This window comes from Chlorocebus sabaeus, chromosome 28, assembly GCF_047675955.1.
Source record: "Chlorocebus sabaeus isolate Y175 chromosome 28, mChlSab1.0.hap1, whole genome shotgun sequence".
Classification (NCBI taxonomy): domain Eukaryota; kingdom Metazoa; phylum Chordata; class Mammalia; order Primates; family Cercopithecidae; genus Chlorocebus; species Chlorocebus sabaeus.
The window spans coordinates 13,402,848-13,430,361 of NC_132931.1; the positions used below are offsets into that span (position 1 = coordinate 13,402,848).

The following is a 27,514-nucleotide window of genomic DNA, read 5'->3' on the forward strand; positions in this document are numbered from 1 at the left end:
CCGCCCGCCTCGGCCTCCCAAAGTGCTGGGATTACAGGCTTGAGCCACCGTGCCCGGCCCCCTCCCCATCCCTTTTCTTTATCTATCACACTGAATACAGAGTCATTCTGATGTATGGCTAGCCATGGGCTCTGAAGCTGAGGCTGGGTTTGAACCCTGGCTTTTGACACACACTAGCTATGAGACCCTGGGCAAGTCACTTGATACGTCTAAATATCATTTTTTTCTTCTGTAAAGTGGATATACCACCGACATCACAAGGAGAATTAAATGAGACAACATGTGAAAGCAAGTAGTACAGAGTGTAGCCTGAAAATACATGCCAGTAGGTTCCCTTTCTTCCTTTGACCCAACGCTTTTTTTTTTTTTCAGATGGAGTTTTGCTCTTGTTGCACAGGCTGGAGTGAAATGGCGCGATCTCAGCTCACTGCAACCTCTGTCTCCCAGGTTCAAGTGATTCTCCAGCATCAGCCTCCCAAGTAGCTGGGATTACAGGTGCGTGCCACCACGCCTGGCTAATTTTGTATTTTTAGTAAAGACAGGGTTTCTCCATGTTGGTCAGGCTGGTCTCAAACTCCTGACCTCAGGTGATCCACCTGCCTCAGCCTCCCAAAGAGTTGGGATTACAGGCGTAAGCCACTGCACCTGGCCAACCCAAGGCTTTTAAACCAACCATAGAACCCACCAGTTACTTTCCTCTGAGCTTGGAAACGTTGACATATGCTATAAATTCTTGGCCCTACTCCTTTGGAGCTTGAAAGTATTCACACAAGTGGGAATTTCAGTCCCCTATTTAGGGTCAGTTTTTAAGACCGTGTTTCACCTAGTTCCTAATCACTCTCATTACCCAATCTAGCAACATCAAGTACTCCAACAAGGTCACCACACCCTCCTCAACGTTCAGACAGGCTCCAGTCCAGGCACCAGCCTCACCAGCAGACCATTTTAAACTTCTTTATGTAGGATTTGTTTCAGCATTGGATGAGACGATTAGATCAAAGTATCACCACTCCCCGTCCAAAATAGTTTTCCAAAATGGTCCCTTCCTTTAACTGTGATTAACAGATGTACTCCAGAAGATTGCCGAATACTTTGTGGGAGAAAATAGCCATATAAGCTGGGTGTGGTGTCTCACACCCCAAATCCCAGCAGTTTGGGAAGTCGAGGTGGGAGGACAGCTTGAGCTCAGGAGCTCCAGACCAGCTTGGGCCACATATGGAGACCCTGTCTTTACAAAAAATACAAAAAGAAAAAAAAAAAAAATTAGCCAAGCGCAGTGGCTCATGCCTGTAGTCCCAGCTACTCGGGAGGCTGAGGCAGGAGAATCGCTTGAACTCAGGAGGTGGAAGTTGCAGTGAGCCGAGATCACACCACCACACTCCAGCCTGGGTGACAGAGTGAGACTCTATCTCCAAAAATAAATAAATAAATAAAAATAAATGAAAATTAGCCCAGTGTGGTGGCACATGCCAGTAGTCTCAGCTACTCAGGAGGCTGAGGTGGAAGGATCTCTTAAGCCCAGGAGGTTGAGGCTGCAGGACACACACACACACAAAAGGAAGACAACAGCCACACAGTTACCCACTCCCTAACAGGGCAAAAACACCTTCCTGACTGATGCCCCTCTTTTGTTTTTAGATACCTGAAAACCCAGGCCCTATGTGAAACCAAAAGACTAGATAAAATTGAGAAGAGAGGGCAGAACTAAGATAATCTCGGCAATTTAAGCTATGAGTTGACATAGACAGAAGGTTCCAAAGCTGCAAAACAGATGGCTTTATAATCAAAGATTCTAAGCTATAATTGATTAAGTGCCTATCATGTTCCCAGCAGCGTTGTAAATACCGGGATGGGGCCAGAAACTTAAATAAGGCTGACACCATTCTGGTCTTCAAGTCTGGAGAGTTGGTGTTTGGGGAGAGTGGAGGAGGTAGAAAAGGAAAGGAAGACGGATATGCATAGAATGCCCAGAAGCAGTAATAATAGCTAATATTTATTGATCACCTACTCTGGGCCAGGAACTATTCTAAGCAATTTACGCAAATAAGCTCATTTGATCCTTAGCAAAACGGTAAGAATCTTTTTATTGCAGATGAGGAAACAGGCACAGAGAAGCATCTTCCCAGGATCACCCAGCAAAAGTGGCGGTGCCAGGATTGGCATAAAAGATTCCAACAAGCGAATAAGAGCGCCGAGAAGGGAGAAATTTTGACTTGGGGGAAGGCGGTACTCATGCAGGGGAATCTTAAAGAACTCGGGAGAAGGTTTTTCTCGAGATCGGGAAGGTTCCCCAATAACTCAAGGATTGAGGGCTGCCCTAGAGAGCAGGCAAACATCCTATGGGCGCCTACTGTATGCAGGGATCGACTCTAGGCGCTAAAGAGATGAAAAGTCCCGCACATAGCTCCATTAGGGGAGATCCTTCTGCTTGACACAATTTTAAAGACGGTGACAAACGCCCCCAGCAGAGATGCAAGTAGGACCCTGGAGGCGCAGAAGGGGCCGTTAATTCGGTCATCGGAGGCGGCTAGGAGCTCGAACATCCTGAGAGAAGCTCCAGGGGATCCACGGAGAAAGGGGATCCCCGCCCCCTCAGGAGGCCCCGGCCAGGAGACCCGGCCGCGCCTCAGCCGCGGGGCCCCGCGGCCTAAGACCCCGTCTCACTGCCCCCGCGGGTCCAAGTCCGGCGCGAGGCCTGGACAAGAGAGGCCGACAGGTTGAGACGCTCGCCCTTGCTGGCCGTTACCTGGGATCGGGGGAGTCCGGACGAGCTCGGAGCGGAGGATTCGCGGACTCTGGGCAGTCGACGCGAACAGGCTCCGGCGGGCGCGGGCGGAGGACGGAAGCCCAGAGGGAGCGGCTGACAGATCCCGGAAGTGGCCACAGCGCCTGCGCGTTGCGGCCGCGCGGGCCGTCCGTGCATGCGCACAGCTCGGGCGTGCGGTCCGGGGCTAGGCAGGCTGGGCAGCAGGAGGATACGCTGTCCGATCGGCTTGGTACCGGCGGCGGCCCTTCAGAGGAAATGCGGCCCCACGGAACGCCTGGCAAGTGCTGGCGAAGCGGCATGGTCATCTCACTCCGTTCCTCAACTAATTTCCTCACAATCGCGAGCCGAAGTGTGGCGCCTTGGCAGTTTCGCAAGTTCTTTTGTCAGGAGATGAGTGACTGAGGATTGGGGGTTTTTGGAGCTCTTGGACCTGACGAACAATTGTTTTTCTCCCTTCAGAGAGCCAAGGTCAGAGCCAGTCGACTTCAGCGCTGCTCCCTGCAGGGAGCTTCCGCCCCCGCGGTGCTCCCTCTGTGGAAAACCCCTGAAGCCCCCCAGGAACATTCTCGACCCTTCCTGGGGCAGAATCACTTGTTCCCTGCTCCCAAGATGGCGCCTCAGGGAAAAAGGGTTGGGGGAACTTGGCAAGGTCCCCAATTCACAGAGGACAGAGCCTGTCCCGCAGATGCAGCTTCTGAGAAATGCCCTGATCCCCACCTGCAACCAGGCTGCTGCCCTTGAACCCATAGAAATTCTGGAGCAGCCCCAGCCCCCTCAGATGGGGCTACTTGAGAGCTTTTCTCTTTTCTTTCTTTTTCTCTTTTTTTAGACAGGTTCTCGATCTGTAGCCCAGGCTGGAGTGCAGTGGCGCGATCATAGTTCACTGCAGCCTGGAACTCCTGGGCTCAAGCGATCCTCCCGTCTCAGCCCCCCATGTAGGTGGCACTACAAGTGCACACCACCACGCCTGGCTAATTTTTATTTTTTAGTAGAGACAGGGTCTTGCTGTGTTGCTCAGGCTGGTCTTGAACTCCTGGGCTCAAGCTGTCCTTCCTCTTTGGCCTCTCAAAGCCCTCGGATTACAAGTGTGAGCCACTGTGCCTGGCTAATTTTTATATTTTTTGTAGAGATGAGGTTTTCCTATGTTGTCCAGGCCGGTCTTGAGCCCCTGGGCTCAAGCAGTCCTCCATCCTCTGCTTCCCAAAGCGCTGAGTGTGAGCACCCCCGTGCCAGGCCAACCAAGGGCTTGTCTCCTTCCCTTTGGTATTTACAAGTTTTATCCCAATGCTTGGTTGTAAGTTGAGGTTTACATAGGTGTACTTGTCAAACTCTCAATTTCAGACCCGCTATGTTCTTTTTGAGACGGAGTGTTGCTCTGTCGCTCAGGCTGGAGTACAGTGGCGCCATCTCGGCTCACTGTAACCTCTGCCTCCCGGGTTCAAGTGATTCTCCTACCTTAACCTCCTGAGTAGCTGGGACTACAGCCGCGCGCCACCATCCCCGGCTAATTTTTGTATTTTTAGTAGAGACGGGGTTTCACAATGTTGGCCATGCTGGTGTCGGAACTCCTGACTTCAGGTGATCCCGCCTGCCTCAGCCTCCCAAAGTGCTAGGATTACAGGCGTGAGCCACGGTGCCCCACCAGACCCGCTATGTTCTTTGGAGTTAGTGCAGAGGTCCCCAACCTCCTGGCTGCTGACAGGTACTGGTCTGTTGCTTTTAGGAACCCATTGGCACATGAGGTGAGGAGGACGAGCCAAGGAAGTGTCATCTGTATTTACAGCTGCTCCCCATCTCTCGCATTACCCCCTGAGCTCTGCCTCCTGTTGCATCAGTGGGGGCATTAGATTCTCATGGGAAAGTGAACCCTATTGTGAACTGCATATGTGAGGGATCTAGGTTGCATGCTCGTATAAGAATCTAATGCCTGATGATCTAAAACCATCCCACCCCTCTCCCCCTGCCCCTGCCCTCTAGTCCGTGGAAAAATTGTCTTCCATGAAACCGATCCCTGGTGCCAAAAAGATTGGGGACCACTGAGTTAGTGAATCCAGCTGTTCATGGAGCACCTCTGCACTGAAAGTCACTGATTTTAACTCTGCCCCATGGTTACAAAGTGTTTGGTCATAGGGTAATCGAGCAGATGGAGCATGAAGACCATCGTAAATTCATTACCGCCTCCAAGAGACAGCTTGGGAAAGGGAGGACAGCAGTTGTGGAAAGCAGGGATTCTTGTGTGTCTGCAAGTTACATGAATCAATTCCCAAGTATATAGAGGAGTTTATGAAGATCCCACCTCTTTACAAGGAACACGTACTGCTTTGATGGAATTTATAATCTGGATAGACGAGAGTGACAAATGCAAATTAATATCAGACTTTATGATAAGTGACAAGAAATGTTAGCCCCAGAAAAATAACAGACATTTACTCTTAGTCACTGGTTCTGATTTGAAATAGTATTTTGCAGTTTAGCCTAACCAAAGCTTACCATTTGATGCATTTCACTTCTTCTTTTTTTTTTTTTTTTTTTGAGATGGAGTCTTGCTCTGTCACCCAGGCTGGAGTGCAATGGCATAATCTCAGCTCACTGCAACCTCTGCCTCCCAGATTCAAGCGATTCTTCTGCCTCTGGCTTCTGAGTAGCTGGGATTACAGGCACGTGCCACCACACCCAGCTAATTTTTGATTTTTAGTAGAGACAGTGTTTCACCATGTTGGTCAGGCTGGTCTTGAACTCCTGACCTCGTGATCCGTCCGCCTCGACCTCCCAAAGTGCTGGGATTACAGGGGTGAGCCACCACACCTGGCCCACTTGATATTTTATGAGTCATTCCAGATGGTAGAATCTCAGCTCTAAGCGGGCTGTTAAAGTTAAACTACCTATTCTGTAACTGAAGAAAAAGGACCAGCGTATTTTGACACTTGAGGGTTTTGTTTTGTTTTGTTTTGAGATGGTGTCTTTCTCTGTCGCCCAGGCTGGAGTGCAGTGGCGTGATCTCAGCTCACTGCAACCTCCACTTCCCTGGTTCAAGCGGTTCTCATGCCTCAGCCTCCGGAGTAGCTGGGATTACAGGCGTGCACCACCACACCTAGCTAATTACTATATTTTTAGTAAAGATGGGATTTTGCCTTGTTGGCCAGGCTGATTTTGAACTCTTGGCCTCAAGTGATCCACACACCTTGGCTTCCCAAAATGCTGGGATTACAAGCATGAGCCACCACACCTGGCCTGAAACCTGAGGGTTTTGATACAAGGAAGGGTTGCAGGACTGGCCACCTGCTCTGGCCTTACCTGTTATACCATCATGCCCTGCTATAAAAGCCAAGCATCAGGGTTCTAAGGAGGGTGAGTTACTTTTAGTGTTTATTTTTAAGGCATGTGTGATGTAGTATCCAAAATGCAGACTCAACCTTTTAAAAAATTAGTATCATGGGTGAGGGGCGGCTGTCTGGGTGGCATGTGAGTAAAAGGATTTACCAAGACAGTTGTAGACAAAGGCAGATTTGTTAGAGAAAGTAGGAAGATACAAGAAGGCAACAGGCAGAATCAGCAGAAGAGCAGCCGACTGCAAAGAAAGGCTTGCTGGGGATTTTATGGAATAGTGTTTATGCTGTAATCGTTGGGTGCAGGAAGATTGTGAGTTATTTGCAGAGGAGGGCTGTGTGTCTGGACCATGAAGAATGGCAGACTTGTAGTTTACCTGCTTCTTCTTTGCTTTCCCCTGCTCCCACCATCCTGACTGTTTTTCCCTAATTAGACTTCACAATTAGTGCCAGGGAAGGTGGTACTTAGAAGTGGGCAATGGAAGGGAGGGAGGGGGTGGACACTACTGTGGGTGATTTTGTTTGCTATGCCAATTGGATTGGAATTGGAATTGAGTTGAATTAGAATTTGGTCAAGATTCAAGTCATCAAATATTTAATAAATACTCACCAAATGCCAAGTATTGTGTTAATGAGTAGAGTAAGATCCTTCTGTTCTCAAATAATTTAGAGGTTAGGATATGACCAGTTCACAAATTATTTTATCTTATTTTATAGACCAGGGATGGCTGCTAAAATAATTTTAAATACGAGGAAATGCACAATACCTTGAACCTGGAAGTTCCTGGTTAACATTCCTTGAATGGAAGTGAGAATGAATGAAAGCAAACAATCTGAATGTCAAAGGACACAGAGGTTACTGCTAGTTGAGAATGGAAGGTGGGGCTTGTATAGACACATCAGGAACATAATCCATCATAGTTTAGGAAGGTTACATGTTTGTAAAGGCGTAAGGATTTCCTTTTCGGGAGAGCTTGATTTAATAACTGGAATGTGGAGTTGGAGAGTAAGAAGATTGTTTCTTGCTTGTGCCAATAGCTAAAACGGTGAACAATTATTGCAGATCTGCCAATAATGTCTGCCATCTAGTCACCAAAAAAACTGTTGGAAATACTGAATCAATGCCAATAAAAGCTATAAACAAACAAAAGAACCAAACTATTAATGCGTATTCTGTGTTACTAGTTAACAATCATCCTTATGCTTTAGATATTGTCCTAATTGCTGGGCATGGTCCCGGTGGGGAAAGCTTCCTGTGGAAAGGATTCTGTACAGTTCAGTACAGGTGAACTGAAAAATGCATGTGATGTTTTCCACTGTTCACTCAGCTCACTTCCATAGGACAGAGATGGGACCAGTCACGGGATGTCTAGGGGCATAGGGTAGTCTCAGGTGGTGTGTATAAATAGCATACTATCACAAATACCATACTTGTAAGACAAGCACACAAGCATACTTGGGAATTCCCTGTATTACTTACCTAATTTGATAAATGAAATCTGTAATCCACGAACCTGTAAATCTCCTCGAGGCCGGAGCCACTTAGACGTTTTGTTTCCGACACATTTTTCCATGTTAGGCAAAGCTTAGATTATTTTAATAAAAAGGTAGTTTCATTCTGGAGCTATCCAGCACCCTCATCCACCAGTCATTTCGTTAGCATAGAGAGACACACTTATCACTCCAGAGATTCCCAAGGTCTTAAAAGCTCCTGTGTGAGGAACTGGGAGCCAAGACCAAATATTATAACAAAAGATGTTTCAGTTACTGATGGACAAGTACGAGGTGCGTGGGAAGGGGCACAGAGCTTCCATATCCTCTCTGGGCACACCACCCTCCCAGCACCACCACGTGTTCTCTAACCCAGATGCTCTCCAGACCTCATCATTTAAGGTTTTTATGGATGTTCTATAACATAGGCATGATGATTAAATCACTGGCCATTGGTAATTGAAATAAATCTCCAGCTCCTCTCATCCCTGGAGGTTGAGGGGTGGGACTGAAAATTCCTACCCTCTAATCACAGGGCACAGGGTTGGTTCCTCAGGCAATTAGTTTCATTCTGGAGCCATCTAGCACCGTCATCCACCCGTCGTCTCGTTAGCATACAAAAAGACACCAGAGATTCCAAGGGGCTTAAAATCTCCTATGTGAGGAACTGGGAGCTAAAACCAAATATTTATAACAAAAGATGTTAGGCTGGGCATGGTGGTGGGATACAGCAAGACTGTCTCAAAAAAAAAAAAAAAAAGATGTTCCTATCACCCCTATTATACAGGATAGTATAACAATTTTAAAAGCTCTCTGTCAGAAACCAAATATATATATATCTGTGTGTGTGTGTGTGTGTGTGTGTGTGTATATATATATATATGTATTTTTTTTTGAGATGGAGTCTCACTCTGTCACCCAGGTTAGAGTGCAGTGACGTGATCTCGGCTCACTGCAACCTCCGCCCCCCGGATTCAAGCAATTCTCCTGCCTCAGCCTCCCAAGTAGCTGGGACTATAGGCGTGTGCCATCACGCCTGGCTAATTTTTTGTAGTTTTAGAAGAGATGGGGTTTCTCCATGTCGGCCAGGATGGTCTTGAATGCCTGACCTCAAGTGATCCACCTTGGCCTCCCAAAGTGCTGGGATTACAGGCGTGAGCCACTGTGCCCACCCTATATTTCTTAGTATGTCATGCTTGGATCATTTTATGTGTCACCTTGACTAGGCTGCAGGGTGCCCAGATATTTGGTCAAACATGATTCTGGGTGTTTCTGTGAGGATGCTTTTGGGTGAGGTTGACGTTTAAATCAGTAGACTGAATAAAGCAGATTGGCCTCCCTAATGTGGGTGGGCCTCATATAATCAGTTGAAGGCTTGAATAGAACAAAAGTCTGACCCTCACCTGAGTAACAGAATATTCTCCTTCATGATGGCGTTTTTTTTCCTCTCACTCCTGGAGCCAATCCAAGATCAATTGCTGCACTTAATTCTCTCTAGTCTAATCTGGGACAGTTCCTCACCTCAGTCTTTTTTTTTTTTCAGAGATGGGGTCTTGCTGTGTTGCCCAGGGTGGAGTGCAGTGGCTATTCACAGGTGTGGTCATAGCTACTATAGCCTCAAACCCCTGGGCTCAAGTGAGCCTTTTGAACTAGAACATTGACCTTTTCTGGTTCTGCAGAAGCTTCCAACCTTCAGATTTGAACTGGGACACTGGCTTTGCAGATTTTGGACTTGCCAACCTTCATAATTGCGTGAGTCAATTTTCCATCTCTCTATATCTCAATATAATATCTCCTATTCTGTTTGTCTGGAGAACCCTGACTAGTGTAACAGGTATTTCCCAAGACTCTCCATCTTTGGAGGGCCCCAGACCCCTGAAAGGCTGTCAAAAGTACTGTTTAGGGCCGGTGCAGTGGCTCACACCTGTAATCTCAGCACTTTGGGAGGCCGAGGCAGGTGGATTACCTGAGGTCAGGAGTTTGAGACCAGCCTGGCCAACATGGTGAAACCCTGTATCTACTGAAAATACAAAAATTAGCTGGGCGTCGTGGCGCACGCCTGTAATCCCAACTACTCCAGAGGCTGAGGCAAGAGGATCTCTTGAACCCGAGAAGTGGAGGTTGCAGTGAGCCGAGATGGCGCCACTGCACTCCAGCCTGGGTGACAGAGCGAGACTCCTTCTCAAAAAAAAAAAAAAGGTACTGCTTAGGCTCTTAGCCACCTGTTCTGGAATCAGCAAGTAGCCTTTGGGGTAAAACAGTCCTATTGATGAGCTCACTCTCTTAGGTACTCTGTTCTCTTGGACATTGACCTGGTAGGTATTTACTGCCTCATTAGTGCTCGCTTATCTTTGAGTAGATATTTTGTATATTTTGTCCACTTTTCTAATGATCACTAATGGGAGGGTTGCCCGTTGGCCCATGCTCCATTACCAGAATCATTTGGCAAGTAGCCATTTAAAGGAAAAATCCCATTTGTCCATTTCAGTTTGCTAAATCTTATTGCATTTAATTATCTATCTTTAACTCATTATTATGTTGTTGTTTACTTTACTGTACATGTTAGTTGCAGGTTGGGGAGAATATCTAATTCTCATTCAATAGAGTGCATATCATTGTGTACTATTGCAAACATAATCACCATGGAGTTCATTAAGTGTTAAATAATTAGATAATTCATGTTTAAATGTCTATATTATGCAGAAATGTTTGGAGGATTGTTTTATAGATGTTTGAGAGGGTTTTAGTGATATTTGGAGAAAGTGGAGTTTCTGGACAGGCTGGGAATACACATTGCTATTTTCTCATTTAAAATAACTTCATATAGGCTTCTTTGATCTGAGAGTTGTTTTCAGGAATGAATTAACCTGGGAGGATTGTAGTTCTAATTGTAGCGTATAGAGTGCCTCTGTTTTGCATGCTTATGTCACAAATATATTTGTAGGCTTCTTACCATATCACGCTCCCCAGGAAGATGTTGGCAAAAGCCTCATAATCCCCCACCTGGAGAGAAGTTAACCAATAGAAGAGTGTCTCTAGGAGGAAATGTAAAGTGGTAGAAAATCGCAAGTCTAATGGTTATTTTTATAGGAACCCTGAATGAAATAGCTGGTTTGCTCATGAGCGTAACCATTCTTGCTTGATTCTTTCTTCTGCACCCAAACCTTAAGTGCGAGTGAGCCTAAGAATATTGGCCCATCCACACCTGCCCTCTAAGTGATCTCACAGGCTCTTGGCTTTAGCCACCACCCATAGGCTGCCAACCCGCAGATCTGTGTCTCAGTTTGTTCCTGACCCCTGTTAATTCTTACTGTTCCTGAGAGTCTCCACCTGGTGTCTCATCACCTCCCACCTCAGTTCAATCCATGTCAAACCTGGTGTTTCCCTCTGCTCCCCACCTCAGATTCTGCTCTCCTCTACCTCTCAGTCCCAGGTATCATCATCCACCACAGATTGATTAATGGCCCCCAGAAAGTTAGTTACCAAGTCATAGCACCTCCACCTCCTATATATTTCTTTTTTTCCTTAAAAACTTTCAAACCTACAGAAAAGTTGCAAAATACGTGAGAATAATGAATATCAATATACCTGTTTCCTTAAATTTACCATTTGTGAACATTTTGTCACATTTGCTCTCTCTCTTTCTCTCTCATATATGTATATGTTTTATATATGTATCTGTGTAATAGTAATAGTGATATTATTATTTGTTGAGTCATTTGTAAGTCACAGACATCATGAGACTCTTCACACCTCATACTTCAGTATGTATCTCTGGAGAACATGGAACTTCTCTTTAACAACTGTAATACAATTAAATTTAGGACATTTAACATTAATTCAATGATATTTACTATAATAATAAATATGTTAATTACAAATCTTAATGTAACAAATTAATATGTTCGTTAGAAGTTTATATTCAAATTTCACTTGTGCCAATAATGTCTTTTTCTACTTTTTTTTTTTCTTTTTCATTTTTCAGACAGAGTCTCGCCCTGTCGCCTAGGCTGGAGTGCAGTGGTGTGATCTCAGCTCACTGCAACCTCTTTCTCCAGGGTTCAAGCGATTCTCGTGCCTCAACCACCTGAGTAACTGGGATTACAGGTGCGGGCCACTATGCCCAGCTAAGTTTTGTATTTTTAGTAGAGACAGAGTTTCACCATGTTGCCCAGGCCTCAAACTGCTGGACTGAGTGATCTGCCTGCGTCAGGCACCCAAAGTGCCGGGATCACAGGTATGAGCCACTGTGCCCGGTCAATAATGTCCTTTCTAGCTTTTTTTTTTTTTCCTCAATCCTGGAACTAATCTGAGATCAATTGTTGCACTTAGTTCTTATGTTTCTTTAATCTAATCTGGAACAGTTCTTCACCTCAGTCTTTTTTTTGTTGTTGTTGTTGAGATGGGGTCTTGCTGTGTTGCCCAGGGTAGAGTGCAGTGGCTATTCACAGGTGCGATCATAGCTACCACAGCCTTGAGCTCCTGGGCCCAAGTGACTCTGCCTCAGCCTCCCAAGTATCCCAAGTAGCTGGGACTAGAGACAAGGTCCTAAGCCTTTTTTTGTTTATTTGTTTTTTGTTTTGACTTTTGAGGAATTGGGAGTCTTTTTTTTTTTTTCTTTTGAAACGAAGTCTGCACACCCAGGCTGGAGTGCAGTGGCGCAATCTTGGCTCACTACAACCTCTGCCTCCTGGGTTCAAGCGATTCAAGTCTTCTGAGTAGCTGGCTAATTTTTGTATTTTTAGTAGAGATGGGGGTTTCACCATGTAGGTCAGGCTGGTCTCGAACTCCTGACCTCAAGTGATCTGCCAGCCTCAGTCTTCCAAAGTGCTGGGATTACAAGCATGAGCCACTGCACCTGGTGGAGTTGGGAGTCTTAAACAGCCCATACCAGTTGTTTTCTAGAATGTTCCTTGATGGAGGTAGACACCTTAATCAAGTGATCAAAGTTGACATCACAAACAGAGTTTAGGTTGACATCATGTGTCTTCCAGTGTGATGCAGTAGGTGAGATACAACTTCACCTACATTATATAGAGGACCTGAATCGGATCATGAGGAAACCATTGGACACATCTCTTTCACCCTTAGAATAAAGTCTCACTCCATAACAAGTCACAGAGGTCTCTGTGATCTGTCACCTTTGTCTCTGACCACATCGTCTATGTGGTAGACACTGGCTGCCCACACAACACCTTTCCCTACATGGCTTCCCTACTTTTGTTCTGGTGGCTCTCAGGGAAGCTAGGCCCTCCCCAAGTCCGGGAAATGAACTATGATTGGTCCACGTCTAATGCCGCAAGCCCATTCCCACTTGCCGCTAATTGGTTTAGGGATGGCAGTGTGCCCCATTTCTGCTAATCAACACTCACGAGTTCATTTCATGGGGAGCTTCTGGAAAAAAAAGTACTCCTTGATAAAAGGATGGCAAGTTTGGGCCAGGCACGGTGGCTCATGCCTGTAATCCCAGCACTTTGGGAGGCTAAGGCAGGCAGATCACGAGGTCAGGAGATCGAGACCATCCTGGCTAACATGGTGAAACCCCATCTCTACTAAAAATACAAAAAAATTAGCTGGCTGTGGTGGCAGGCGCCTGTAGTCCCAGCTACTCTGGGAGGAGAGTGGTGTGAACCCGGGAGGTGGAGCTTTCAGTGATCCGAGATCGCACCACTGTACTCCAGCCTGGGCACAGAGCAAGACTCTGTCTCAAAAAAAAAAAGAGGCCGGGCACGGTGGCTCACGCTTGTAATCCCAGCGCTCTGGGAGGCCAAGGCGGGTGTATCACGAGGTCAGGAGATGGAGACCATCCTGGCCAACACGGTGAAAAAAACAGACATTTACTCTTAGTCACTGGTTCTGATTTGAAATAGTATTTTGCAGTTTAGCTGGAGGTGGTGGTGGGCACCTGTAGTCCCAGCTTCTCGGGAGGCTGAGGCAAGAGAATGGTGTGAACCCGGGAGGCAGAGCTTGCAGTGAGCCGAGATCGTGCCACTGCACACTCCAGCCTGGGCGATGAGCAAGACTCCATCTCCAAAAAAAAAAAAAAAAAAAAGGAGGATGGCACGGTCTGGACTCCCTGCAAGCTCCGCCTCCCAGGTTCATGTCATTCTCCTGCCTCAGCCTCCCGAGTAGCTGGGACTACAGGTACCTGCCATCACGCCTGGTTAGTTTTTTGTATTTTTAGTAGAGACAGGGTTTCATTGTGTTAGCCAGGATGGTCTCGATCTCCTGACTTCATGATCCCCCCGCCTCAGCCTCCCAAAGTGCTGAGATTACAGGTGTGAGCCGCCGCGCCCAGCCTATATCTTTTTACTGGCTTAAACATGGCAGAGGAAGATATGATGCCTAACGCTGTGGCAATCGCTTTGACAGGCCCAAGGATGCTGCAGGATGAAAAGGTGGAGACCTGGTGCTTTCACACTGCCCTCATTCTGAAACCATCTGCCAGGGCGGGGTGGGGTGTGTGCGTGTGTGAGATCGTTAAATGTCTCTGCCACGTATGCCATTGTTGGCTCGGTGTGCTGCCACCTGCAGCCAAGCACGGTCTTAGCTGACACACCCTGACTACCTCCTCCTGCTCTCCCACTCTCCCTTCCCATAAGCCCTCTCTCCCCTGGATGCCTAACTCCTACTCATCCTTAAGCTTCAGCAGAGACATGACTTCTTCCAGACACATTCCTTTATCCTCCAAGACTGGGCCGAGTGCCTCTCCTGTAGCACCCTGTACCTACTTCTACAGGAGCCTTTCTGATCACCAGACCTAATTCCCATAATGCATTTCTCCCTTCGGTCTGGTTACTTTATTGCTGCCTTATTTAAAGTTGCTTTTTAAAAATATCTGTAGGCTGGGTGCAGTGGCTCACACCTGTAATCCCACCACTTTGGGAGGCCAAGGCGAGTGCATCACCCGAGATCAGGAGATTGAGGCCAGCCTGGGCAACATGGTGAAACTAAATCTCTCTAAAAATCTCTACTAAAAATACAAAAATTAGCCAGGTGTGGTGGTGGGCGCCTGTAATCCCAACTACTTGGGAGGCGGAGGCATGAGAATCACTTGAACCTGGGAGGTGGAGGTTCTAGTGAGCTGAGATTGTGGTGTTCTACTCCAGCCTGGGCAACGAGCAAAACTCCATCTCAAAAAACAAACAAACAAACAAAAAACATCTGTAGAGAGAAGTTATATGGAAGTATTACTGCAAAGCTACAGAATACATTTTTGTATTAGCCTAAGCCAGGGCTCAGGAAGAAGTGGGAAGAAGAGTCCCTTATAATAGCTGACAGGTTCCCTTTTAGCCTTTGATTCAACCATAACTCAAGGTTGACCTTTTCATGACAAATCCCTAGCCGGAGGACAAGTGTTGAAGTCCTACGGAATGCTGGAAGAAACTGGGCAAGTGTCTAATTGCAAAGTCACACTGCTGGGAAAGTGGAACCTGTATCTGTCTGACTTCAGAGTGTACAGATTTGACTTATGTAATTATAGAGGTGAAGGCTGGAGCAAAGTAAGGGCAGAATGCAGGGACATATATTCTTATTCAATATGAAGTGGGACTTTTGGACCATGATCATTAGTCAAAACTGGAATGGGGCCAGGCACAGTGGCTCACACCTGTAATCCCAGCACTTTGGGAGGCCAAGGCGGGAGAATCACTTGAGCCCAGGAGCTCAAAGCTAGTCTAGGCAACATAGGGAGACCCCATCTCTGCCAAAAAAAAAAACCAACCAAAAAAATCAGCTGGATGTAGTGGCGTGCACCTGTAGTTCAAGTTACTTAGAGGCCGGGTGCGGTGGCTGAAGCCTGTAATCCCAGCACTTTGGGAGGCCGAGACGGGCGGATCACGAGGTCAGGAGATCAAGACCATCCTGGCTAACATGGTGAACCCCCATCTCTACCAAAAAATACAAAAATTAGCTGGGCGCAGTGGCGGGCGCCTGTAGTCCCAGCTACTCAGGAGGCTGAGGCAGGAGAATGGCGTAAACCCGGGAGGCGGAGCTTGCAGTGAGCTGAGATCCGTCCACTGCACTCCAGCCTGGGTGACAGAGCGAGACTCCGTCTCAAAATAGATAGATAAATAAATAAATAAATAAATAAATAAATAAGTTACTTAGGAGGCTGAGATGGGAGGATCGCTTGAACCTGGGAGATTGAGGCTGCAGTGAGCTATCATCACACCACTGCACTCCAGTCTGGGCAACAGAGTAAGACCCTGGTTTTGGTTTTGTTTTGTCTCAAAACAAAACGAAAAACTGGAATGGGCTGCCTATTTTCACTGGGAAGGTTCACGTAGAAGTTGGATTATCATTTTTTTTTCAGGGATATTATGGAGGGGAATCCCCAGCTGCCTCAGAGTTGGTCTAGATGCCCTTTAAATGCCCCTTCCAGTCCTAGAATTTTGTAATGTACAATTCTAAGATTCTGTGATTTGGTGTCTCCCGGGAAATCCACACGCGGCAGTCAGAGCCCCTGCCACCTGAGGGCAGTGTTATCACATTTGGTTCAATTGCATAGAAGGAACCAAAGCTCCCCCCAGGGCTCCGACTAGAGAACGCCCAGTTGTTTACTTTTTTTGAGATAGGGTCTCACTTTGTCACCCAGGTTGGAGTGCAGTGATGCAATCAGAGCTCACTGCAGCTTCGACCTCCTGGGCTCAAGTGATCCTCCCTCTTCAGACTCCCAAGTAACCGAGACTATAGGCGTGCACCACCATCGTTGGCTAATTTTTACATGTTTTGTAGAGACAGGATCTCGATATGTTGCCCAGGTTGGTCTTCAATTCCTGGCCTCAAGTGATCCTCCTGCCTCGGCCTCCCAAAGTTCTGGAATCACAGGCATGAACCACCTTGCCCAGCCGAGAGTGCCAAGTTCAAAACCATCACAGGGGTGATGTGCCCTTGTGTGAAGGTGGAGAGGGACCCACTGAAGAAGTAATGTTCCTCTCTCCACCACCCCACACAGTGATTTCTGCCTGCCAACAGATTGGAGAGAGGTCAAAATGCTGGAAGACACACCATTCCGAGAGCCTATGTGTTCTGAGGGCTAGGAACTGGCAGGGAGCCCTCCCGTATGGGCTGCCCCCACAGCAGCTCTCCAGAGACTAGGAGGGCAAGGAAAGGAAAGGGTCGAGGAGTATTAGATCACAACAGAAACCCTGCCACACGAGGGAAGGTTGACGGACCCAGGAATGTTCAGCCTAGAGAAGAGAAAACTTGTCGGGACCTATGTTGAGAACTGACTTCCATGAAGGTTGTTCTGTAGGGCTTTGGGTAGAAACACCAGGTCAGCGGCTGGGGCCAGCGGCTCATGCCTATAATCCCAGCACTTTGGGCAGCTGAGGTCGGGGGGATCACCTGAGGTCGGGAGTTTGAGTCCAGCCCAGCCAACATGGTAAAACCCCGTTTCTACTAAAAATACAAAAATTAGCTAGGCATGGTGGCGGGTGCTTGTAATCCCAGCTACTTGGGAGGCTGAGGCAGGAGAATTGCTTGAACCCGGGAAGCAGAGGTTGTAGTGAGCCAAGATTGCGCAATTGCACTCCAGCCTGGGTGACAGAGTGAGGCTCTGTCTCAAAAAAATAAAAGGAAAGAAATATCAGGTCAGCATGCAGATGTCACCGGGGGGCAGGTCTCATCTGGATTGAAGGAAGAACTTTCTGGCAGTGTCAGGAGTGGCAGGAAGGACACTACCCTGGGAGGCAGCTCATTCTTTCATTTCCTCTTTTTTTTTTTTTTTTTTTTTTTTTGAGACGGAGTCTTGCTCTGTCGCCCAGGCTGGAGTGCAGTGGCCGAATCTCAGCTCACTGCAAGCTCTGCCTCCCGGGTTCATGCCCTTCTGCCTCAGCCTCCCGAGTAGTTGGGACTACAGGCGCCCGCCACCTCGCCTGGCTAGTTTTTTTGTATTTTTAGTAGAGATGGGGTTTCACCATGTTAGCCAGGGTGGTCTCGATCTCCTGACCTCATGATCCACCCGCCTTGGCCTCCCAAAGTGCTGGGATTGCAGGCTTGAGCCACTGCGCCCGGCCTCATTTCCTCTATATGTGTTTACTGGGTGCATACTTCAGCCCTGGCAGTCTCTAGTTGCTGAGGATACAGTAGTGAACAAAACGGCTGCCTGCCTGCCCTCATAGAGCTGACCCACTGGTATCTGGACATCCTGGCAGATAAGACAGAACGTGCAGGGGCGATGTGGGGAATTAGCCTGGATGGACTTGACCTGCTCTGGAGATTCTGTAACTTTCTTGGCTTTAAGAAACCTAGTTTGTTTTCATTTCTCTGATACAGACTTTCAAAATTTGGAAAGAACTTCACCAAGACTGTATTGTTTTCATGGTTTCCAGTAGAAACAAGCCTGCGAATTAGTATATAGGGATGCAACAAAACTTTTTTATGTGGCGGTGGTAAAAATTGCCTTTGGATAAGTGTTAGGAAAATAAAATTTCTCCATTTAAAAAGAAGCTCCAAGTCTAGTGCAGTGGCTCACACCTGTAATCCTAACATTTTAGGAGGCTGAGGTGGGAGGATTGCTTGAGCCTAAGAATTCAAGACCTGCCAGGGCAACATAGTGAGAACCCATCTCTAGAGAAATAAAAATTAGCCTGGTGGAGCTACACGTCGGTACTGCTACTGTACTGGACTGGAGGCAGAGGCAGGAAGATTGCCTGTACCCAGGAGTTCAAGGCTGCAGTGAGCCATGATTGTGCCTCTGCACGCCAGCCCAGGCCACAGAGCAAGACTCTTTGTCTAAAAAAGCAAAGAAGCTCCAGTTGGTCTTTTTTTTTTTTTTTTTTTTTTTAATGTTTCTTTTATTTAAGCTATATTGGGACATTAACATTGTCCACATGAGGAATTCTTGGTAGAGAACAGCTGGGTCACAGACATTACATATTCCGTCCTTGACATGAACATGTAGGAACTCAACTGAAACAGATCCATCGTTACTGTCATCCAAATGCTTACTGCCATCCCAGAGAAGCCCCGCTCATTTTCATTCCTCTAATGGCTGGTATTTATGTTCCCAAGCTCATTTTCCACCATAGCACTCTTTATTCTTCACCACCTGTCTCTTCCTGGCTTGCACTTTCTTTTGCATAGTAAACATTCTCAGGACAGATCCAGTTTTCCATTTTCGTATTTTCTCCCTCTCAATGAACCGCAGTTGAGATCTGTATTACCCTGGAAAAAGAGAGAAAGACAGATAGTGAGCAAGGTGAGCAAGTCCATGTGGGTCAGAGCTGGGAGCTCTGACATCTTTGCTCCTCTGACATCAGCTCCTTGAGATGCCTAGGAAGCTTCTGCAAAGGCTTCTTTCCTAGTAATGGATACTGTTGAGTCATACCTAGCTTGTTCTGCATGAAGTTCTGAGAGTTAAGAGACACCTTCTTTGGGCTTAATGTACCCCTACAAGTCATTGGGTGGGCCCAGAGTGCAGGGCCCTGGGATACAGAGCTCTCCCTGAGAGCCTGCCTGTGATGTGTCACAAGGCGTTTTGCTATTGTGATGTGACCATCTTCCAAAGAAAGAAAAGCTACTGCACATCACATTCCCACAAATGGATTTTTAAAATTAGTAAGGTTTCCTTATGGAGTTTATGGAATATTTGCACCCAATAGAGCCATTCACAGTCTCACCCCTGCCTACCCTACCCTGCTAGCTTCATCTCCCACCGCGCTGCAGGTCTCTGGCCTCATCCTGAGCCCATCTGCTCCAGCCAGCGTGTGCCCTTGTGTACCTCCCACCTTTGCACTTTTGTGTGTGTTGGGCCTTCTGTCTGGAATTCCCTTCTGTCCTCTGTCTGGTGAAGGATCGATTTTATTTATTCTCTTACATTTCTGTTAAAATATTTTATTTTTATGTTAATTTTTTTCCTTTTCAGTTTTAATTTTTTTAAAAATTTTTCTGGAGACGGAGTCTTACTGCAAACCTCTGCCTCCCAGTTTCAAGCAATTCTCCTGCCTCAACCTCCTGAGTAGCTGGGATTACAGGGACCTGCCTTCATGCCTGGCTGATTAAATAAAAACAAAATGGACAGATCAGGACCTGGAGAGTAGACCCCAGAGGCACAGCCTCATCACCTCTGGTGGCAGGATGGCAGCCTGATGGCATAGAAGTAGATCCTTGCTGTGACAGAGCAATTGTACCAGGTCCAGCCAAGCCAGGGCAGGGGACCTGCTTTAAAGGATGTCTAATCCTGGTGCCTAAGACTCCTAGGGGAAGGAGTTGAACTGCCTCCTGATTCTTGGTGTGCAGGAAGCTTCATGAGTAGTCCCCACCTAGGTCAGAGCTCACTGGGAGGGATCCCTTTCAGGTGTTTGCCCTGAAAGGAGATGGTTACACATTAATGCAGAAACAAGCTTCTGATTTCCTTAACTTCCTGAGCTAACCATTATTTCAGGGTTAGAGAATTCAGAAAAAGATTCTGTGCCCCATATTTTATCTCCTCCCTAAGCAAACGGTCAGATAAAGCTCAGCTTCACATCAAAGGTCAATGGGGTTATCGGCCTTTTGGCCAAAACCCAAACCGACCGCCATTACTGAAAGATAGCGAATTGTAACTGAGCAGGGAACCTCACCCTCCTCACTAGGGGCTGATCCAACAAGATGTTGGTTCAGGGAGGCCAGATATAATTCCCAGAAGCCATGGAGGGCGGTGCTTAGGGTTCAGCCCACCCCACCTCCCAAAGTGAACCAAGTCTTTGGTTTTTTGCTGCCCTGGTTAATCCCACACAGATGGCAACCATATCAATCTCCACAGTAACTTCAAATAAAAGATAACTTGCCTTTTCATAGCACAGGGTATGTGTGACCATCAGCAAGTCACCGAACTTCTCCAAGCTCATTTTCCTCACCTGACAAATGGGGATAGTTATACCTACCTTGTAGGGTAGAAAAGAGAGTGAAAAACATTTTCTGTGCACTTAGCCACCACCACGTTCATTTTTTACTTTTTTTTTTTTTTTTTTTTTAAGAGATAGGGCCTTGCTATGTTGCCCAGGCTGGTCTCAAACTTCTGGCCTCAAGTGATCCTCCCACCTTGGCCTCCCAAAGTGTTGGGATTAGAGGCGTGAGACACTGCGCCTAGCCCTTTGAGTTTCCTTTACTTTCCTAGCACTTGGCTCTTGTTCAAGGAGAAACCTCCACACCCTGGCTGCATGTATCTGGGTGGTTCTCAAACTCAGTCACGCATCTGAGTCACCTGGAGGGCTTGCTAAATCACAGATGCTGGGCGCACCCCCGGAGCTCCTGATGCAGGAGGTCTGGAGCCAGGCCTAAGAATAGGCGTTTCTAAGAATGTCCTAGGTGACACTGATGCTGCTGGTCCCGGGACCACGTTTTGGGATCCACTCTTCCAGAATCACATTCTGTGCCTTACTCCTCACTTTCTTTTTGCTTCTGTCCATGGGAAAAGGAGTGATGGATCTTGTTTTTGGAATAAGGAAGGAACCAGGAAGGCAGAGCTGAGCCCCACCTAATCTCTCCTTTTAGATCTACTCCCAGGGATGATGGGTTCTGATCGTTCCTCTCCTGGGAATAGTGGCTGCTCCCCAGGGATTAAGCCTGCATTTGTTCAGTTCTGCAGATTTTTTTTTTTTTTTTTGAGACAGGGTCTTACTCTGTCACCCAGGCTGGAGTGCAGTGGCGCGATGTTGGCTCACTGCAACCTGTGCCTCCTGGGTTCAAGCAATTCTAGTTCCTCAGCCTCCCAAGCAGCTGGGATTACAGGCGTGCATCACCATGCCTGGCAAATTTTGTATTTTTAGTAGAGTTGGAGTTTCAGGTATCTCTAATTTCGAGGCAAAGTACGAGGATGCCTATGGTGGACGCACATTAAAGCTACATTCTCAATCTAGAATTATGGCATAATAAAGCTAGTATTTGGGCCAGGCATGGTGGCTCATGCGTGTAATCCCAGCACTTTGGGAGGCCAAGGCGGGCGGATCATGAGGTCAAGAGATTGAGACCATCCTGGCCAACATGGTGAAACCCCGTCTCTACTAAAAATACAAAAATTAGCTGGGCATTGTGATGTGCCCCTGTAGTCCCAGCTACTCAGGACGCTGAGGCAGGAGAATCGCTTGAACCTGGGAGGCGGAGGTTGCAGTGAGCCGAAATCGCACCACTGCACTCCAGCCTGGTGACAGAGCGAAACTTCCTCTCAAATAAATAAATAAATAAATAAAACTGGTATTTTGACTTTTTTTTTCCTTTGAGATGGGGCCTCGCTCTGTTATCCAGGCTGGAATACAGTGGTATGATCATAGATCATTGTAACCTCAGACTCTTGGGCTCAAGGGATCCTCCTGTCTCAGCCTCCCGAGTAACTGGGACTACAGGTGCACACCACCATGTCTGGCTAATTTTTTTTGCTTTTGTAGAGGCAGGGTTTCACCGTGTTGCCCAGGCTGGTCTTGAACTCCTGGGTTTAAACCATCTTCCCACCTCAGCCTCCGAAAGTACTAGGATTTACAGGCACGAGCCACTGTGCCCAGCCTATTTTAACTTTTATATATTTATCTCCAACATTTTTCGTCCTTGATTAGTTCTGAATTAAGGAGAATAAAGACTACATTGTTTCCTCAAAATCCCACCTGCACTCGGTGTTCGAGAAATGGCAGCTGTGATGATAATTATCATTTTCTTAGCGTTAGAGACCTGAATTCAACCAGATGAAATCTCCAGTGAAGAATGATATTGTGGGGGACATGAAAGATGAACACACATTGCCATAAGCTTGTGGATGTCCCAGTGACTGTGTACTAAGCACTAGGTCCCAAGGCTGGTGTCAAGTGGCATCACACTTGGGAACCGCCCTTCCATGCAGATGGGGGAACATCCGGTCGGCCAGCACCTGTGATACAGGTGAACAACGCCCCACCCGAGGGCTGTGAGCGTCTAAAGGGGTTTTGCAGCTGAAGAGGGAGGGGAAGAGCTTTGTGCTTCCTGTTGCATGAGACTGGGTGTGACAAAGACTAGAGCTGGGGAGCAGGGGGAATATGGCTGGGTCACATAGTACCACTGCTAGGAGCAAAGCCAGTGCAGGGAAGGAGCGCTCTAAGCGAGGTCGTCCAGAGCACAGTCCACACCTACCGGCTGTGGCCTAGGACACGGAGGGCCTCACTCCTCAGAAAGGGTTTTCGAGGTGCCTGTCTTGGACACCTGGATGATCTCCACGGAGGTGATGCCCTTGCCGGCCACGCGGTGTCTGGTGCGCAGCTTGTTTAGGGCGGTCTCTGCCATGCCCGCTCGCTCCTCAGCGTCGTCCAGCTCGTGCACTGTCTTCCTGTATCGAGCCAGGGTCTGGTTGGCCTGGTCCTCCTGTGACAAAGGCACGGCAGGAAACGGGGCATAAACATGGCTGGTTCTGGTTAAATGTACATTTTTTTTTTTTTTTTTTTTGAGAGACAGTCTCGCCCTGTCGCCCAGGCTGGAGTGCAGTGGCACGATCTTGGCTCACTGTAACCTCCACCTCCAGGGTTCAAGCGATTCTCCTGCCTCAGCCTCCCAAGTAGCTGGGATTAAGGTGCCCCCCACCATGCCTGACTAATTTTTGTATTTTTAGTAGAGATGGGTTTCACCATTTTGGCCAGGTTGGTCTCGAACTCCTGACCTCAGGGGATCCACCCACCTCAACCTTCCAAAGTGCTGGGATTACAGGCATGAGCCACCACCATGCCTGGCCTCTTTACAAGTTCTTATCTCTGGTGTGTAGTGTCTGGTTGCCCCTCCCACTGGATTCCAAGGAGGAGACGCCATGGACATGAGCCTTGCAGAATCATCTTAGGGCCTATGCTTGCTTCTTTCCCTGTGGTTAATTCCCAGCAAGGCTGGGGACCCGCACTGAGAAAACAAGCGTCAGGGAAGGAGGAGCAGGGAGGCGCATAGGCACCCACCGCCTCCTCAATCTGCCTCTTGTAGATCTTCAGCTTGTTCTGTAGCTTCTCCACCAGCTCCTGCATGCGCTGGTTGGTCTTGTGGTCCTCCTCTGTCTGGAAGATCAGCTCTTTGAGGCGACGCTCGTTCTTACGCAGCGTCTTGACCGTCTCCGTGTGCTGTTTCTGTTCCCCGTCCAGCTCTGTCTCTAGTTCCTTGATCTGTGGGAGGAAGAGAGGAATGAGGCTGAGCGAACGCGTGTGTTTTGTTTTTTTGATGGGGTCCTGCTCTGTTGCCCAGGCTGGAGGGCAGTGGCGTGATCATGGCTTACTGCAGCCTTGACCTCCTGCGCTCAAGCGATCCTCCTGCCTCAGCCTCCTGGAACGCATGGTTTTGACCTTCAGAGCTCAGTGGCCTTAGACAGGGGCTTGTGGCTGCAGTATCCACCTCCTGCCCAGAGGTGAGGGGATGGACCCTGGGCAGGAGAGTCGGGTGGGCTCTGCCTTTTACAGGCCATGCTGTGGTTGTCAAACACTTTCTCTTGAGCCTCAAATTCCCTCCTCCGGAAAATGGGGGTGTCAGGGAGTCAGACAAAATGATGGAACCTTCCGGGCCCTTCCAGCCCTGGCATTTCATGTGGTAAAGACTAAGACTTGTTTTCTTTCAGTGAGCAAAAAAAGGCAAGGAGAATATCGGGGACTACTCTGCTCGGGGCTAAGGACATTCTGGGGAGGAAGGTGACAGGGAGGGAAGGAGGAGAGGAGAACTTGAGAGAAATTAGAGCTCTTCTCTCAATTTCCTTTTCTCTTTCTTACCCTCCCTCCCTCCCTTCTTTCTTTCTTTCCTTCTTTTCTCTTTTTTTCTGAGACAGGGTCTGGCTCTGTCACCCAGGCTGAAGTGCAGTAGTGCTGTCATAGCTCACTGTAGCCTCAATCTCCTGGGCTCAAGCTAGCCTCCCAACTCAGCCTCCTGAGTAGCTGGGACTACAGGCATGTGCCACTACACCCAGCTAATTTAACTTTTTTTTTTTTTTGTAGAGATGGAGGTCTCATTATGTTGCCTCAGCTGGTCTCAAACTCCTGGCCTCAAGCGATCCTCCCACCAAAGTTATTAGGATTACAGGCATGAGCCGCTGCACCTGGTCCTTTCAATTTCCTCTTCTTTCCTAGCACTTGCATAACCCAATTCTTCATCAAACCCAGGACGTGTTTTTTGGCAAAAGACAGACGTCTCACACACACACCCCCCACCCCACCAGATCCCCATTCCTCCCTTAGCTGAGCCCTGCATCGCCCTCACCCTGGCCTCCAGCTTCATGATTGTGCGCTTCCCGCCTTTCAGAGCCAGCTGCTCGGCCTCCTCCATCTTGGCCTGCAGGTCTTTGATGGTGACCTCGTAGTTCTTCTTGATCTTCTCCAGGTGCATGCAGTGGTCCTGCTCTTGCCGGAGTTCTTCTGCCATGCGGGCGGCCTGCCAGTGGGGGGAAGAGCAGGAGTTGGAGCTGGGTGCTACCCAGGCTCGTAGCTCCTTTGAGAGGTGTGAGAACTTGTCTCCCGGTCTCTAGGAAACTGGTTGACAGGGGGAGCCCCACTGACATGCCGCTGGGGTTTGGTAGAAGGGGTGCCCTATGCTCCCCTTTGCCCCCGAGAGGTGAGGGGGAGCCAAGCTCATGCCTCCCATCTTCACAGACTCCCACCAGCTGGGCACACTCAAGCCAAACTAGTGACTGCCCTCTCCATGAGGGGCACAGCATGGAGGGTGGGAAAAGCACAGCCTCTGGAGTTGGAAGACCCAGGACTGTGTCCAGCCCTGAGTGACCTTCAGCATGTGGCTTGTCCCCTCTCAGTCCCTTTCTCCTTACATTCATTCCACAGATGTTCATGAGGGTCTACGGTGGGCCAGGCATGGGCCTGTGCTCTTGGGAGGTAGCAACAAGTAAGACCAGCAATGTTCCTGAACTCCTGGGATTTCCATCAAGTGAGAGGAGCCTGATGATGAAAATCTGTATTCCTTCATCTTCCAAGTAGGGAGTAAACAGAACCCACCACTCGAGGCTGGTGTGAACACCCGAAGGGATACTGGGCCGAGAGCACTTGGGGGCACATCCTGCCAACGTCCTCCTCTGCGTCCCTGGGCTCATCTCTCTTCCTTTTACTAGCCCTTCCCTCAAGGCTGTTTGATTTTATTGTTTTTGTTATTATTTCATGTTTTGAGACAAGGTCTTGTTCTGTCACCCAGGCTGCAGTGCAGTGGCGGGATCATGACTCACGGCAACCTCAAACTCCTGGGTTCAGGTGATCCTCCCATCTCAGCCTTGTGAGTAGTTGGGACTACAGGCACATGCCACGTCGCCCGGCTAATTTTTAACATTTTTAGTAGTTGCTATATTGCCCAGGCTGGTCTTGAACTCCTGGCCTCAAGCAATCCTGCTGCCTTGGCCTCCCAAAATGCTGGGATTACAAGTGTGAGCCACCATTCCTAGCCCAAGCTGTTTTAATGCATCCCATTGCCAAAAAGCCTGCCCAGATGAACCCACTTTGAGGGCTTCTTTGATGCAAGACCCAGGGCGTTGTGCTATAATCTTTCACATGATCACCTAGAGCTTGTAAATCTTTCTTACTTTCATGTGTGTGGCTTTTTAGAAAAGCCTTCGGCTCCTCCAGAACAGGGCCACATTCTCCCTGGCAAGGAACCACGCTTGGGTCCACAGTGGCCCACGATGGCAGGAGTGGCCTTCCCGCCCAGGCAGCCTGGTCCTCAGCAGGCACCGAAATCCTGCCTGCCAGCAGCAAGGGGCACACGCACTTACGTCCGTCATGGCCTTCTTGGCCCTCTCGTCGGCCGAGCGGAACTCACTGATGAGCTCCTCGTGCTCGTTGGAGATGCGCTGGACATCTGACTCCAGCTTGCGTTTGACCACGAGGAGGCTCTGGTTCTGGAGGAAGAAATGGAGATATCAACATGAGCCAGGAGTCTGCCTGGGCCTTCCTGTGTCCAGGAAAGAACACATCCCCTGCCAGACATGCTTGCCTGACCCCAACAGGAAATGGCCCTGGGCCCTCTGCGTGGGGTATGGGTCCCTCTCCTGCATTCCTATTTTATTTTATTTTAGGCAGGATCTTGCTGTGTCACTCAGGCTGGATTGTGCAGTCATGCAATCACAGCTTACTGCAGCCTCAACCTCTTAGGCTCAAGCGATCCTCCCACCTCAGCCTTCCAAGTACCTGGGACTACAGATGAGCACCACCACGCCCAACTAATTTTTCATGTTTTTAGAGACAGGGTCTGGCTATGTTGCCTAGGTTGGTCTTGAATTCTTGGCCTCAAGCAATCCTCCCATCTCTGCGTCCCATAGTGCTGGGATGACAGATGTGAGCCACTGTGCCTGGCCAAGATTATATATTTTATTTTATTTTTATTTTTGAGTCAGAGTCTCACTCTGTCGCCCAGGCTGGAGTGCAGTAGCATGATCTTGGCTCACTGCAGCCTCGACTTCCAGGGTTTGAGTGATTCTTGTGCCTCAGCTTCCCCAGTAGCAGCTGGGATTATGCCATGCATGACTATGCCTGGCTAATTATTGTATTTTTAGTAGAGATGGGGTTTCATCATGTTGGCCAGGCTGGGATAGATATATAATTAAATAAATAAATATAAATATATATTTTAATAAATATATATACATAATATATATTTATAAATAAATATATATACATATATATATTTTTTAGATGGTCACTCTGTCACCCAGGCTGGAATGCAGTGGCATGATCTTGGCTCAGCGCAACTTCTGCCTCCCGGGTTCAAGCAATTCTCCTGCCTCAGCCTCCTGAGTACTTGGGATTACAGGTGCCCGCCACCACACCCGGCTAATTTTTGTATTTTCAGTAGAGACGGGGTTTCATCATGTTGACCAGGCTGGTCTCGAACTCCCGATCTCAGGTGATCCGCCCGCCTCAGCCTCCCAAAGTGCTGGGATTACAGGTGTGAGCCACCGTGCCCGGCCCAGGCTGGGATATCTTTTATATCCTGGACTTTAAAGTCACAATTTTGCAAAAAGCTCTGCAGA

General features: G+C 48.1%; 2 protein-coding genes and 1 long non-coding RNA gene across 4 annotated transcripts in view; 1 reads left to right on the forward strand and 2 right to left on the reverse strand.

The window, feature by feature from the left end:
- Window positions 1-2,877, reverse strand: part of ARPC1A (actin related protein 2/3 complex subunit 1A) — a 39,273-nt gene extending 36,396 nt beyond the window's left edge. Inside the window, exon 1 of the mRNA XM_008018671.3 lies at window positions 2,747-2,877. The gene's annotated coding sequence lies outside the window, so the exon portion shown is untranslated. The remainder of the gene's footprint in view (window positions 1-2,746) is intronic.
- LOC140710617 (uncharacterized) lies at window positions 2,873-27,065 on the forward strand. 2 transcript variants are annotated; one of them, XR_012091719.1, is made up of 4 exons: window positions 2,873-3,235; window positions 9,128-9,336; window positions 11,570-11,821; window positions 25,323-27,065. It is a non-coding gene; the product is annotated as an uncharacterized lncRNA (long non-coding RNA). The 2 variants fall into 2 exon arrangements; XR_012091718.1 differs by lacking the exon at window positions 25,323-27,065 and having other exon boundaries at window positions 2,880-3,235; window positions 11,570-13,072.
- MYH16 (myosin heavy chain 16) overlaps window positions 17,840-27,514 on the reverse strand; it is a 40,635-nt gene continuing 30,960 nt past the window's right edge. Inside the window, exons 20-24 of the mRNA XM_073012791.1 lie at window positions 26,258-26,383; window positions 24,748-24,918; window positions 23,469-23,669; window positions 22,666-22,893; window positions 17,840-18,753 (exon numbers count right to left, since the gene is read on the reverse strand). Of these exons, the coding sequence (XP_072868892.1) occupies window positions 22,693-22,893; window positions 23,469-23,669; window positions 24,748-24,918; window positions 26,258-26,383 (699 nt within the window). The 3' untranslated portion in view covers window positions 17,840-18,753; window positions 22,666-22,692. The remainder of the gene's footprint in view (window positions 18,754-22,665; window positions 22,894-23,468; window positions 23,670-24,747; window positions 24,919-26,257; window positions 26,384-27,514) is intronic.